Here is a 16,066-nt window from a genome sequence, read left to right on the forward strand (position 1 = left end):
AGGCACAGATGTAGAGATACTGCCTTTACTGCCAGAAAGGTCATCTATACAAGTCTGCTTGATGTTGCAGTTGGAGGGATTAATATTGGGTGATACAAGATACAACTGACATGACTGGTCCGGTGAGGTTATGAGTGCATGGGTGAAATGTTGTGCGTAAGAGAAGTAGAACTGTTTGTGATTACCGCTGATGACAGGAGTCTGAGACCATCTGGATTTCTACCGTCCAGGATTTACAGTTTTCTTTAGGCTGCAGCAGCTCCAGTTATGTTCAGCGAGAAAAGCGGCCACTGTTACTCCTTTTGCACCACAATTTAACTACATTATCAAAAGCCATGGGAACTGCTGCTGCATGGTTGAAGCTAAAGGAACAGATAAAGATCTCATTTAAGTGCTCCCCGTGGACCGCCAAATGTTTTGTGAGTGTGTGTTACTGACTAGTTCTCATGCCAATTTGATTAACAGCTCAAAGGGCTGTGGCCCGCGCTCTCAAGCTCACTGCCATGACATAATTGTATGACAGAGGTGACAAATATAAGTTGAATCAGTACTAGAAGGTGTCAAGCACATGTTGAAGAGAAAATCAGCACCACACACACATGCACTGTCTTCACCAAACACCCGTTTTATCAGCTGCCACACCCATTCACGATTAGAGTTAATGAGAAGATAAATATGAAAATGATTATTGATTCGTCAACAAAAAACAAAACATCAATTAACAGCATAATTTAGGACGAGACTAGGGAGGAATTAAAATGAACTTCAAACTTTTTTTTTTATCTGTTAGGATCATCATGTTGTGCTTATCATGATAATTGAGTGTTCAATGGATAACATAACAAACTAATGTTACTCCAGTGATCCTGCAGATTCCATGTCCTTGCTTAGATTTCTGTAATAATGTGAGAGACAGAACTGACAGTGAACTGCTCTCTGGGCAACAGAGAAAAATAAAAGAGAGAAAGCAGTGGAAGCTGCGGCCTGTGGAATGTGTTGCCTTTTGCGCTCAAGTGATTTTTTTTTTCCTTCTTCAGCACAAACCTGCATCACCCTACTATACCATTGTTGATTATAAGTCACTGTCAATGGAGCTGGTCCACGCACTGCATCTTAACGGTGGAGTGTTGGCTCTCCTGCGTCTGGCTCACATTCACAAATCTTTCTCGAACTGTCCAAGATCATTAAAGATAAATTATGCGAGTCCAGTTATTAAGGTGGTTTTCACCTTACGCAGCCGTATTAGAATAAAATGATCCTGTTACTTCATTCAGGAATACCTGTTTATTAGATGTTATACAGTCGCGCTCATATGTCATGGACACATTCCTGCTTGTACTGAGGGAACGTTCATCAGAATTCATGTAACAAATGCAACCAGTCTCTTTAGTTGTTGGAGTTTAAGTGTAAGAGTGCGGTGTTATTATTAGACAGTTGATGTGTTAGATAAATCAGAATATCACTCGACTGGCTTGTGTAATTATCCCCACTTCACCAGTGCAAACCAGGCCAAATGATCATTTATTGACACTATAAATCTTAAAACGTGTAAATGTTGCTGTGGATCTGCATGTCCTTTGTTGTCAAGAAATTGCCCACTTTAGAACAAATGTCTACAGTTTCAAAGCCAACAGTGAGAGAGGTGCAGGGATGTGTGATTACACAGATCTGTATAACATGTAAGAGCAGGTCAGACAGCTCTCTGGTCTCAGCTCAGCTGTTGCCAGGCAGCTGCTGGGCTTTTTCAGACAGAAATATTGATAACGTTTTCGTAAACATCGACCAGCGGAGAGTTCAAATCAAAGATACCCTGCAGAATGAGCTTACTGTAGTTACATGTCACCTCTCTTTTTTTCAGAAGAGACCAAACCTGCATGTGTGGATAAAATAAAGGCTGTTATCGGACTTAAAAAGCACCCACCTTACTGTTGTGTTAGCTTGTCACGTTAGCTTGACAGACCGCAAATAAACGGAGCGACACCATGTGGGTTGGGTTAGAATGAAATGGAAACGATTACAATCAAACAGAAGAGACTAAACCTGGCTAAGGATAAAGGTAAGGCAGTAAGCTGCCTTAAAATGCAACTGCCTGCAGCCGCCTTCACATGATAGGAAATGTTCTCTTCGCTCACCGTGAGGTAGGGTGGGCTGAGTGGTGGGGTGAGTAAGCTGTTATCTCATTGCTCTGAAAAGGTCAGCGGCAACCAAGGTCAAAGTTGAAATAATTTGAATTTACCACTATCTGTGCTAGTTGGGTACCACCGCTCTTCCCACATGGAAACAACGGCACAGCCAGCATAGAGCGGTGATCATGTGAAGCTTGACACCAGATCTACAGCTTAGTTCAGGGTTTGACTTTGTGGGTTGTGTGAGAAGCTTCTTAATATAAAAATGCTTTTTCAGGGAGAATTATTGATAACCCTCACAGTAAACATAGTTCATCCGTCCTTGAATTAAAATAAAAGAGTCTCCGTAGAACCAACAGCTCCATTCCTTTGTCATCTTGCTTTTTCCGTGACAGAAAAGACACAACCTGCATGTACAGTATATATGCCTCAATTCATATTGTAGGCGATGACATAAAGCTTCCTTTAACAGGTTGTATCAGTTACATGTTTTGCTCCGCTTTCAGTGAGAAACTAATGCCTGCATTGGCTCTCTGTGATGTTCGACCAGCAGGTCACGACCCCCTCACTGTAAACTAAAGCAGATGTCAGATGAAGGGAAGGGCCTGCATGGTGTTACATAATGGAGGGTGCTATGTTTGTGGCACGAGAGTCAAACTGTTAAAAACGTTATTACATCAAAGCTGGAAGGTTTGAGGAAATTCATGAAATGCTTGAATGTAATAAGAACCACCTGAGGGAGATCATTAACAATAGGAAGACAAGCAGAAAGGGATTAGGGCCGTGCAGAAAAGGAGGAACATATCATACTTGTGTCTCACAGAGAGACCTTCAGATAACAGCAAGGAGGAAAAACACACACAGACAAAGAAAGCAAAAGAAAGCAAAAGAGCCATAGACCCAAGCAGACTGACAGACATGGGGGAGGCTCTATGTTTATGACCCCGCACTCCCACCTAGATCACTTCTACACACACACAGACACACACAGCACGCAGAAACGTGCACACACTGCTGCGGACCACACACTGGCTAGCAGATCTGTTTAAAAGCCAGGAGCTGTGTTTATCATTCCCTACATCCTGCTACAGAAATATGTGTGACAAGCATGTGTTGTTTTTCCTGTGTTTTCTGGATGCACATGTATGTATGGATATGGATACATACATACATGTGCGTCCTGTGTTCGCCCTGTAGGTGAAGTGAATCTATGAATTATGAAACAGCATTTTAAACTTCCTGCTTTTTGTCTGGCCCTTACCTGTATTTCTACATCTCTTTCTCATATTTCCCCCTTCTTTTTACTCTTCCCCTCCTCCTCCTCCTCCTCCTCCTCCTCCTCCTCCTCTTCCTCTCTCAACTTCAGTCCTACAGTTAAGACTTCAGCAGAGGAGGACACGAGAGCAGCTGGCAGACCAAGGCATCATGCCTCGTGAGTAATGCCTTCCAACACTGAGCTGCCGCACATGCAGGCACACACACTTCCACTTCCATTCTTTTAGACTGCAGTGACAGAGGGAAGGGGGTGAGAGACACAATGAACAAGCAGGGAACACATCATAGATGTAATAAGTAAAGTAATAGGGACATTGTTTCTGTAACGGGATGTTACATTTTTTAATTACATTTTACAATTTTGTGAGCACCACAACCAAAATACCATTTGCCTCGTTTGTAGTGTGGTAGAGATAGAACTGTTACAACTCAATGTAAAAACACACCTGACAAATAAAACCAAAGCTATCTTCATAATATAATAGATATTAGGGGTAAGTGAAAAAATATATTTTAATTGGGAGATACTTTAAACCTCTGTTAGTTACGTGACAAGCAAAATTATGTTTTCTTTGTCAGGATCCATTGTATTTAGCAAAGCATCTCATAGTGGTTAAACTGGTAAACGTTTCTTTTTTTGGCCACTTGGGGGCAGCAGACCAAGTGGTAAACACAACACTAATACATTATCCGTCGTTGCAGTTGATGGATGTATAAAGAGAACTGGATACAGGAACAGCGGCAATTTGAAATATTAGCCAAACCGTGACATTGCATAATTGTCTTTTACTGATATTCTTATCGCAACCCTTACCAATCTCAATCCTCATGCCTAAACCTTACCAATCCAACCAACAAAGGCAATGAGTATCAGCCAGGCAGAGTATGACTTGTCATGCCTTTGCCATCTTAGGAATTGTTTTTGTTGATGTATTAACGTCTCTGTTCCTAAACAACCAGCTATCAGCTAGTAGCAAGCGAGCTCCTTCATGTGAGCGAGAACACGTACTGTCCTTCATGTGAGTGAGTCCAAGACTGAGCGGCTGGGAGGCGGGGTTAAAGTAAACGTGCCTGGGTCCTTTGTTTATCGGCCAATTGATGCAGGAGATTATGGTAATAATTAACTGGAAAGTCAAACTTTTTTTGCTTCATACACTACTGAGCAACTTTCATAGGAATGAATGGGGTCCCCGCCGCCAACACTGTATCCAGTTCTCTTCATGGACATGGGGGAACATGTTAGCAAACCTTTTTACAAATCCAGCAGACACAGAGCAGAAATTTGGAGTCATGTTTCTGGCCACCTCATGAAAGGAAGTCCAACATTCACTCTCCTTTTAGCTCTGTTTTTGTTCTCCAACGACTTTCTTTAGCTGCTAAATGCTTCGCTGTGTTTTTCAGCTGGTTGCTAATTTTGTCTGTTTGGAGCTGGGCAGAGAGTGTACACTATTGTTTTTAAAGCAGCTGCCTGATGTGTCTGGGAATAACGCTGATGAGAGTGAACCAAAACCAAAACAAAGAGCTAAAAGACACTAAAACACCAACGGGAATTTCATTGTCATTTGTTCCAATTTTAATATAAAAACAATTATTAGTGCAGTTGACAGTTTTGGAGAGCAATATTGATGTAAAGGTTCAAGCACAGTGTGGGAAATATGAACGGTTATTGCCTACTCCATTTTGCCCTTTTAACTCTAGATATCTTTGGCTCAATCAGTTTTATTTTGAAAATCTTGGAACGCAGTTGTGAGAAGCATCATTTCACATGAATCAGATCATTGATTTTGACATGTTGCATGAAATGTAAAAAAAAAAAGATATGACTGATTTGAGATTATCTATTGCAATTTTAAAATGAAACAATACACAGACAGAGGAAAGTGTGGCTCTGGAATCAGCAGATGATTGATTTCACTGATGAACTTCAATGAGAAAGAGGGAACCAATCAGTGAAATACACTTCAGTAGTTATTTTGTTTGGAATCAAAGTGGTAGTAGTGCAGATTATTGCTGGTTTGTACAGTCTTTCACACATAGTATGTTTTTTTTATAACATGAAACTGATACGTCAAGTTGCGTTAGAGCTGAGGCCGACTGGAGACAAACTACTTACACTGCAGATGAAAGCATTAAAGACAGACAGAGAGAAACAGGCAGGGAGAAAAGAAAACAGTTAAGATGACAGATGCTCCAAAGAGAAGCAGATCAAGACTCTAGAGACGGATAAATCCAGCGGTAGTGACAGATACAAAGGTGGACGGAGAGGAAGCAGGTGGATAAATGCAGCCGACGGGCAGACAGACAGGCAGATAGTGTGCAGCCAGCGATCAGGCAGACAGGTCGGTGAGTGAGCGCAGAGGAATGCTCAGGTGCCAGAAGAGGCTCCCGGCCTCAGAAGAAAGAGATTTAGATGGTCCCTGTTTACAGAACAGTGTCTGCAGAGAGGCACACCCAAACACAACAACAAGGAGCATGAGCTGCCTTTAAGAAGACACACGCTTTGTACTTTCCGAGACATCGTGTAGCTCTGAGTGTACAGAGCGTACTCTTAAATCCTTACTGTTCTGTCACTGCTGCATGGTCTTTAGGTCATGGTCACTGTAATGTTGCCAACACACATTAATGCCACGACTGTCATACACAGACATTTTTAATGCCATTTACGAAATCTGAATTTCCATTGTACATGAGAAACCCAAAGTTTGTTTATCATGAGACATTTCACAGCAGACATCCACTTATAAACTAAGATTTTATCTATTCCTTATACTTTAAAGCAACACTGTGTCGTCTTGGCAAACACGAGAGCAGTGAGCGATGCCAGTGTACAGGAACAACTTGTTGAATGATATCTCTGGCACCGTTTGCCATTTCACAGAGGCTCCAGCCTCCAGATAAACTGCTGGTAAGTGTGCGGGGGAACGGAATCCAGAGGCCCGGCGAGGCCCTATCACTTTCTAGGAGTCTGTCACAGATAAGGCAGCAAGGAGAAACGCAATTGGCCAGCGGGGCTGCAAAGGCTTCTTTTTTTTTAAAGAAATTTCAATTGGCTGTTTATCTCTTGATTGCAGGCGGTGGCCGCACATGGAAGAGAGTTCCAAAGACTTGTAATTGTTAGTACACACTTTCTCACACCCACACTCTAGATGTAAGCGTCATTTGTCCTTTCAGCTCTTTATGTAAAAAAAAAAGAAGATTTTTCAGGGCGTCACAGCATCCTCCTCCTCTGTGCTGTAGATGTGTTATTCCTGCTGGGGAGATGGACACGGCACAGGGTCTGTGTATATATTACCCGGGGAACATCTGGTGTTTATTAGGCTAGTCAGCCTCTCAGGCCTGACTGGCGTGTGGCCTGCATAGGAGCACACTGTCTGCCTGCTGGCCACAGGTCTCGATACACACACACATACAATCTAATATTTCCTCATAAAGATAATAGGGCTGTAGCTGCAGGTTTACTGCGCTTTTTCCTGCATGCGTTCTTGCATAAAAACACATATTTCCATTCCCACAGCAGCGGTGCTTTAATCCTCAGTGGATCGAAACACAAAGGGAATTATTGGAGCCTAATGCACCATACGTCTTACCTCTTAGTGCAGTGTTTACATTTGACAGATACGGTCAGCAGGTATATGCATTGCAGTAGGTTTAAAGTGGGTCCTATGTTTTAATACTGCTGCAGAATGTTTAAAAGTCTGTAAGCCTGCCTCAGACTCACCGGATCATGTTACATTATGCCCACACAGGCCCGTGGTCGGACACGTTTCTAGACAGTTTGGTTACACAGTTTAAACGCACTTGCATGCTGTGTGTGTCCACGTCATGGGAAATCAGGTCTTAAATCAGGCCTGACAGCGACAGGTGAGGCTTGTGATCACATGAAGATGTCATCCTGCTGGTGGACTGGATGATTCACACTGTACATACATGTGAGGGATTCACTCCTTCACTGTGGTTCTCCTTCCTTCTATCATTCCCCATTTCTTTCCACGTTTGATCTCTTCTTTGCTTTTTCCACCAATGTGTTTTGCTTCATCTGCCTTCCTCCTATTGTTTCTACATGATTTTCTCTTCTTTCTTTTCTCCCTTTTCTTTCTCCCTGCATTCTTATAGCAGCCTTCATTTCAACTTTCAATTCATTCCTTATTTATTCAACTTTCTTCATTTTTATTTCAACTTAACTGTTCTCTTTTTTTTCTTACTTACATACATTTCATGCATCGCAAACAAACGTGCACTCATACAGGTAAATTCATCTTTCAACCCTTTCTTTCTTACTTTTCTCTTTCCTGAATTTCTTCATAGATCTATTTGTCCTTCCTTTAATATTTTTTAATATCTCCCATACAAATATTGCTTCTTCCTTCTGTATTTTATCCATCCATTCACCCTGCTCCAGTTACATACCCCGCCACAGTAACACTCTACCTGAGTTGTCCAGCACAAAGCTCAATATCATTGCTTTTATGTTGGGGCTGTATCCTGTGTCGTATAACACTCAAACGATATTTGACCAAATAAGTGCGGGTGCTCTTTCTTGCCCTCAGATAATCAAAGTGATCTGGCGCTCCTCACTGCAGGGCACTGATTATTTATTCTGGATTTAACTGAGAGAGAATGTGGAAGGTTTAAAATCTCGACCGCTGCAGCCCTTTAATTACAGCCACTGCATTTATTTTTCTAGGACTCTGTGTGTCTGGCTGTACAGGGAGGGGAGCAGCTGAGCAGATATTAGAACGATACAGAAATATTGATTATTAAAGGCTCAGCGAGGTCATGTGCATAGTGTTTGTTGAAGAAATGACAGCTGAATACAACATAGATGAATAATACTACTACTACTAAAAATAATATGACAATTAATTGGGAATAAAATTTCAAAAACACAATATTTAGGAGCCAGATATTCTAGACTTTAATAGATAGCTCTACTGATTTCACTTGGAAACTTAGAATAAAATAGGAGGCAGATAGGATGAAATAAAAACTAAATATAAAAAGCATGAATATATATATATTTTATGTTACAATCTGTATGCAGTGTTCATGTTTAAATGTTATTGTATTGAAAGGCGTTAGGCTTCAACATTTCTTCAAATTGGTTCAAACTTGATTGTTTGTGTGACAGCCCTGAAAGTATTAAAAGTAAAAGTACTCAGAGAGCAGTCCCTGTCAGTATTCTGTTATTATAGATATAATATTAGCCAATTATTTTCCCTCATGCATTAATGTGCAAGCAGCATTTCATTGTTGTGTCTGTTGAAGTGGAGATAATTGTTATTACTTTATATACTGTTTGGCACATTAATTTACTCTATGCCATGTATTATATTATATATAGTCAAAGTGTTTAAATATATAGTAACTAGTAACTTCAGCTGTCAGATCAATGTTGCTGCGTTAAAGTGAAGTGTACAGAGGTGACGTAATAGAACTGGAGAACTGAAAGTCCTCTGAAGTGAAACTGTGCTACAGTAATGTCCTCAGTTCCACACATGTATAAGCAGAGTGTCCCATCGTGTTGTTGTGCAGAGCCGGCCTCAGACGGCTCCTCTCTGGAGGCCCAGATGAGGCTCAAGCGAGCCCGGTTCGCCGCAGAACTGAATGAAAAGCTGGCTCACAGGCCGGGACCCCTGGAGCTGCTCCAAAAGAAAATCATTCCACTAGACTCTGCCGTCACTAATGACAGGTATCAGTGGAGAGAGAACACACCTTTAACTCCTGCTGCATCTCCACATGCGCGCACGCGCGCGTGTGTGTGTGTGTGTGTGTGTGTGTGTGTGTGTGTGTGTGTGTGTGTGCGTCCTAGTAGCATTAATTAGTTTCATTACTGTGTGTCTGTGCGTTTATTAACAAACCAGTGTTCAGCTGCTGGACGATGCTTGTACTGCTGAACATCATTTAGTGAAACTACAGATCTGTCATGCACATTATGTTCAGGTGCATTCATGAAGCCTTCATAACGGGGGAATATATACAAAGTGGTACCAGAAGACAAAGTAACATAATTCACAAGTCTTTACATTTCCTGGATTATCTCAGTTTCTCTCCGTAATGTAATCCACATTTTTTAGCAGGAAAATGTGTTTATTTGTCATTCTTGCGCAGAGCATGTTATTTACATTTCTAAAACATGATGCATATTTCGGAAAATCTCTTGATCCAGTAAGACACATTTTCTTTACCAATGTATATTGTGAAGTGTATGGGGAGCCCTCCCGAGACCGCCACCTCTTCCAGTGTTTGATTTAAGGAAGTGTACAACGTGCATGCTTAGACACTTCATTGATGTATCGCAGTGCAAAGCATCAGGTCTGAGCGTCCCACCGCGCCGCTCAGACCTCGCACTGTTTGTCTTCTAATCCTCAACATGTTACTCACTCTCTATATCATTCTTGGCAGTGCGACTGGTGTTTTTTAGACTCTGGTGTTTTAGAGGTTTTATGTTTGCCCCCTTGAGCTTCCAGTAAACATGTTGCTTAAAGGAAGGGTGGGCTGCAGTCAGCTGGTTTACACTACCTCTGCAGGCGGAGGGGAGCGCCGTTTATTGAGATGAACAGCAGCTGTATTTGGGTCCACCCTTTTTCTTTCGAAGTGGCGATGTGTGTTTCAGTTTGAGTGCATCCTTGTGTGGGTGTACCTGTGTGTATATTTGTACCTACCTCCCCTCCTCCCTGCTTTTGTCTCTGCTCGCCTCTATGGCTCCAGTCAGCCACCTATAAAGCTCAGTGACAGGAGCAGGCTGTTGTGTTCCCCTCGCCTGCAACATTAACCCCTCACCTTGAAGCTCCATATCCCTTACACAACACTCCCAGCCATTGCTTCAACCTCTGGACGCTTATCTTGGAAACTATGTGACCCGCTTCTAAACCAGCCACTTGAAAAGCGGAAGTGTACACAGCTCACAGATTTCCTGCAATGCTGCCACCTCAATCTCCGGGTGACACCAAATTGACTTAAAGACTCATGGAAACAGCATGTAGCAGAGAGCACACACCAAGACCAGCTCATTCACACATGACCCCTCACTGTGTGTGTGTGTGTGTGTGTGTGTGTGTGTGTGTGTGTGTGTGTGTGTGTGTGTGTGTGTGTGTGTGTGTGTGTGTGTGTGTGTGTGTGTGTGTGTATTGCCAGGTCACTGAGTTGCACAGAATGGGTCTGGTGCTGTGATTGAAACCAGCGTCTGCTCCTGCCTGTCACATGTTTGGATACAAAAAGAGAATCTTATACCTCTGCCTACACACACACACACACCAACCTTTACCACCTCCCTCCCCTGCTCTGTCCCTTAAGCTTTGGTAGATAGCCACTATTAGCTCGTCCAATTAAAGCTGTGCTCACTATCAGCCCAGCCAATCAGGAGCGTGGTGGATGTAAAGTGGCCGTGTCAGTCTCTCACACCTCGGGCTGAGTGTGGCACTAGGTGTCAGAGACAGACGGGTCACATAGGGAACATACATTGTGTACGACGTGCATCCAGGCCGCCTGTAAACACAACCAAACACTCTTTAATGTAAGGGTCGTTACAACCTGCTGCATCTGTCGCTCCGCCTGTTTCTCCCTCTCTGTGCACTGTGTATGTATTAGTTACTGATTAATAGTCTGTATGTACATGATCAAGCAAACATTAATTTGGTTAAATGCACCATATAAGCACAGTATATAAACTGATAATAACGTTCAGCAAGGTGATCTCCCTTATCAACCTTCATCAGGCCTGTGTGGGTGTGGGTTGATCACATTTGATTGACAGTGACCTGGCCACATAAGCAAACAACCTGTCAACACATTTTGATTCAAATGTTGCAGAATTGTGATTGGTCAACAGAAGTAAGTGACATCAGCGTTTTCCAGCTGAGCTGTGGCTGCTTCAAACCCAAGCTTGTTATTTTATAGGTTGTTTGTTCAAACCAGGAAGAAGACAAACACAGAAAGACACAATCTCTCCAAAGTGTTCTGAAAAATGTTTTTTATTTCTGTGGGAACCCATCACTCACAGTGAGAAGCTGAGTGAGACAGTGTCTTATCAGGGCCTTTAATTCAGGGCCCCTCAATATCAGGTGACAATGCAGACGTAGCCTATCATACGCTCCCTATCGTTTCACTTTATAATGAGCTTTAGTGATGCATTCATATGAACTAACTGCTGAACCCTGAGACTCAGTCGCTGCTTCACCTGGCTGATAATCAAGCATTGAGCTGTGAAGTTATTTTATTATTATTATTATTATTATTATATTAATAATAATAATAATAATAATAATAATAATAATAATAATATTATAACAATTAATAATAATAATAATGAAATTGAATACGATTAATAATACTAATATTAATTAATAAGATTTATAATTATATCAATAATAATAAGATTAATTAAATCTGGTGACAGTCTTGGCTTTCTGCTTCAACTTTGTCCCACTGTACGTGCCGTAGTTATGCGCACAATAAGGGATTATTAGTGACATTTCGTATGTGCTCACTAGTTAAAATAATCTGGATTAACTCCCAGCTTGTTTACAACCTGCCTGATCATCATGGTGAATTCCTTTTTTGCTCTTCTTACAGTAAACCATGGAAAGTTCCCTAAGCAGGAGGACTCTTATGCGTTTGAGGAGGACAGCAGCAGTGAGAGTCTGTCTCCAGAGCAGCAGCACAGTGATGAGTCGCAGGGCTCGGCCTGCCCTTCATCAGAGGCTGCTGGCGGTACGCCCTCCTCCTCCTCACCTGCCCTCACCAGCCCACTACAGGTAAAACATCTCCCTGCACTCTGACATAGTTGCACCTCTGGTGGGTTGTTGCCACTGCTTTGCTTCTTCTGCCCTCTGGTGGTGGCGCAGTGAACCTCAGCCTGCTCTGTTTTCCACTGAGCTTTCGACTGAGTTGAACGAGCAGGTGTCACATTCCTGCACACCGAGCCATCCTGCCGCCACAGCTGGCTTTATTGGCTGACCGCTCACCTTTCACTCATGATGACGTCACGCCAACGGTTATTTGATTGAATTTCTTGCCAGAACTAAAATGTTCCAACTGAATCATCAGCGCTGATTCAACTGGAAATTCCTGTTCAGAGCTTTTTGGAACCCTTTTGCAAATGAAACAAGAAATGCGCATTTTTGAGTATAAGTATTCCATTTGGATTACAAACAGAATAAACATTACATAATCATACAGTCCCCACGCCAGTTCAACTTCATAATCCTGAGGGAGAAGAGAGTAGTGCAGGCAGCTGAGGAACACAGATCAAATCATACAATCTAAAAGTAAAGAAACCTACTTGTATTCACTTTAATGATAAATAATAATGATGAATTGTTTATTATGGTTTGTCAAAGGGGGGGATCATATAACAAAATCCGTTGGAGTAAGAAACTAACTGAAGTATGCAGCGTACAGACATTCCCATCATCCCTAGTGTTTAGTGTTGATGTTAGCATACAACACACTAAACCAAGAAAGTGAAAATGGTAAACATTTACTCGTTAAACATCAGCATGTTATGGTCCTCACTGTGAGCATGTTAGCGTGCAAATGTTAGCATTCAGCGTAAAGCATTGCATGGCTGTAGAAGAAGTCTAGTACTCGAAGATGTTTACAGATGTTGAGGAGCTGGTGTGTTGGTGTGTCCCTGAGTGGACATAGAGAGGACCACACTGTATTCACTGTGTGGTTGTGATGTGTGAGCAGGGAGGAGTACCCCGAGACCCCCCTGCAGATCAAAGCCAGGATGAAGGGCTGTCTGCTGCCAACAACAGCCAGGCTTCCCCCCCAATACCTCTCCCTGCTATTGTCAAGGTCAGCATCATTTCCTCCACCTACCTTTTGATTTAGTTCCTCCCCAAACTAGTTAAGACCCTCTTACTTATCTGACCCTGCTTCCTCCCTCCTTCAGTCCAAGACTTCAGACAAGAACCGACACAAGAAGCCCAAAGATGTGAAACCGAAGGTGAAGAAGCTCAAGTACCACCAGTACATTCCTCCGGACCAGAAGGCTGAGAAGTCCCCTCCGCCCATGGACTCGGCCTACGCCCGACTCCTGCAGCAGCAGCAGCTCTTCCTGCAGCTGCAGATCCTCAGCCAGCAGAAACACGCTCACACACATCCACAGTCGCAGCAGTCGCAGCCGCACACACACGCTCACCAGACGCAGGCTCAGGCCCAGGCTCAGCAGCGGCAGCCCTCTTTCAGCTACCAGCCTCACCCACCCACCCACACACACAAGTGAGTCACACTCGTGGACAAATGACAGTGGATAAATCTCATCCAATAATCTTATCTCAAGGTCCCATTACGAGCTTTTTTATGGAGCTTTAAACCACATGAATGACGGCTCCATGACAAGTGAGCAAGCACCATTCACTGATGAAGACCATGAGGTGCAGTTAAAAGCTCTGAAAAAGGATAGTGAGTGGAGCTTGAGTTAAGATTATTATTATTAATGAAATACTATTATTTATAACTGGACTTGATGGCTTATCAGAAACTAGAAATTGTCTGTTATTAGTAAATCATTACTAAAGGGTCATGACTTTCTTACATTCTTACTTTCTAATAAGCAAAACTTAACAATCAGTCAGCTGGCACCTTCAAGTTGAAGACTAACTGATGTATAAAGCGTCAGTAGCAGATGTGTTACACATTAATAAAGCCATGTTACATTTATAAAGTGATACCAAGTTGTTACTGTTGCTGTGTTTACTTTACTCTGTGATTATTCCACTTGTAGAGGAGCCAGTGAGCAGCTGTCAGCTTGTAGCTCCAGCGGTCCATCGAGCCAAGCCAACAGTAGCTCCTCCTCCCCGGTTAAGAACACATACACCACCCACAGCAACATGTCACCGGTCACACCTGGGCCCCTGCCAGCTAATCTGGATGACTTAAAGGTAGGTGTTGCAGAGTGAAACTAGGATAAGAACAAATGACACTATATGAGAGCCTACAGGACGTCTTTTTTTCTTCTATGGCAGGTATCAGAGCTCAGGCAGCACCTGCGTATTCGTGGCATGCCCGTTTCGGGCACCAAGACGGCCCTCATCGAGCGACTCCGACCCTTCAAGGACTCCAACGCCGGCTCCTCTCCCTCGGGCTCCTCTGACATCACCACAGTGACCTTCCCTGTCACACCTTCAGGATCCCTGTCCTCCTATCAGTCCCCGTCCCAGGGAGGCTACTACCCTTACCCCAGCACCTCGTCCACCCCTCCCATCTCTCCGGCCTCCTCCGAGCTGTCCCTCAGCGGCTCTCTCCCAGACAGCTTCAGCGACGTGCCCATGTCTTCGCCAACGCACTTCGCCCTGCAGCCGTCTCCAGCTCAGCTCAGCATGGAGGACGGCCTGGGCAGGGGAGGAGCGAGGGTGGGGGAGGGTGGAGGTATGGATGGCATGGAAGCTGAAAAAGATAAGATGCTGGTGGAGAAGCAGAAGGTGATTGAGGAGCTGACGTGGAAGCTGCACCAGGAGCAGAGACAGGTGAGTGACCAGAGGTTCAATCATCATAGAATATCTTAGAAGTTTAGAGCAGAAGCTTGAATGTCTATATTGACTACAATCCATGTTGTGCAACATAGGTTAAGTGTGGGTTACAGCATGGGACCAAGTTCTCTGTTGCATTATAAAATAATAAGATAAAGTTTAAATGTCTTTACAGGAACCTGTATTTAAATATTCACTGACACATGTCACCATGCTTGCTTGCTAGGTTGAAGAGCTGAGGATGCAGCTCCACAAGAGGAAACGCTGCTATGGAGCAACACAGGACGCCATCCCTCCTCCATCTCACACCCCCATGCACCACCAGCAGACTCCAGCCATGATGGGCCAGCACTTCTTTGGGGTGACTATCAAGCAGGAGCCCATGTCCCTGTCCTCCAGCTGCCCTCTGTCCTCTCCCAAACAGCTGAAGAGCTCTCCTGGCAGCAGCTGCATGGAGGATGTGGGACATTGCAACAAACCCCCTCTCCAATATGAGGGGCTCCGGTGGGCCACAATGTATGGACACTTCCTCTGGCAGCCCCTCCACAATGTCTGCTTTCCTCAGTCCACAGTGCTCCCCTCAGGACTCGCCCATCGGAAAGCCTTCGAGCCCTCAGCCTTCGTCTCCTAATAACCCCTACCTGCTATCACCTGCGCTGGGAAGAGACGGCTGCGGTCACCCACACCCCCACCCCCACCCCAATAACAGAGCACGCAACATGCAGGTAGGGTGGATTCATGTTCTGTTGAGAAGTCAGACAATATATTTAAAACAATACAGTACACCAAGGTAGGAAATAAACATGTTGGTAATCTGTTATTATTTTAGATTCAAGTAAAATACTTTATTTTCGAGCCTCCCGCCATGCTCGTGGTGAAGCAGGTAGTGTTGCCCAATCAGAGCCTCAAAATTTCCAATTTTATATACGTGTATATATAACACAAACATTTGCAAATATATTGGCCTTAATAACCACTTAAAATACCATTTGCCATTGGTGATGGGAAGGAGCCTCACTATCTTCTATTAAATTAGTTTAATGAGGTGAACCCAAAACTACAGTTACAATAATGAAATATTATCAGTAAATTCATCAGCAAAAGATGCCTATTACAATTTTTACAGCAGATAATGTTGAGCATGGTCTTAGTTTAGTTAACTAATGACATTCCCATAACTGTACATTCTGT

General features: G+C 43.3%; 1 protein-coding gene across 1 annotated transcript in view; it reads left to right on the forward strand.

The window, feature by feature from the left end:
* Positions 1 to 16,066, forward strand: part of myocd (myocardin) — a 107,311-nt gene that overhangs the window by 86,996 nt on the left and 4,249 nt on the right. Inside the window, 8 exon segments of the mRNA XM_029455876.1 lie at positions 3,493 to 3,558; positions 11,973 to 12,154; positions 13,092 to 13,199; positions 13,297 to 13,625; positions 14,131 to 14,287; positions 14,372 to 14,872; positions 15,102 to 15,350; positions 15,352 to 15,600. Coding sequence (XP_029311736.1) covers positions 3,493 to 3,558; positions 11,973 to 12,154; positions 13,092 to 13,199; positions 13,297 to 13,625; positions 14,131 to 14,287; positions 14,372 to 14,872; positions 15,102 to 15,350; positions 15,352 to 15,600 — 1,841 coding nt within the window.

This window comes from Cottoperca gobio, chromosome 19, assembly GCF_900634415.1.
Source record: "Cottoperca gobio chromosome 19, fCotGob3.1, whole genome shotgun sequence".
NCBI lineage: Eukaryota > Metazoa > Chordata > Actinopteri > Perciformes > Bovichtidae > Cottoperca > Cottoperca gobio.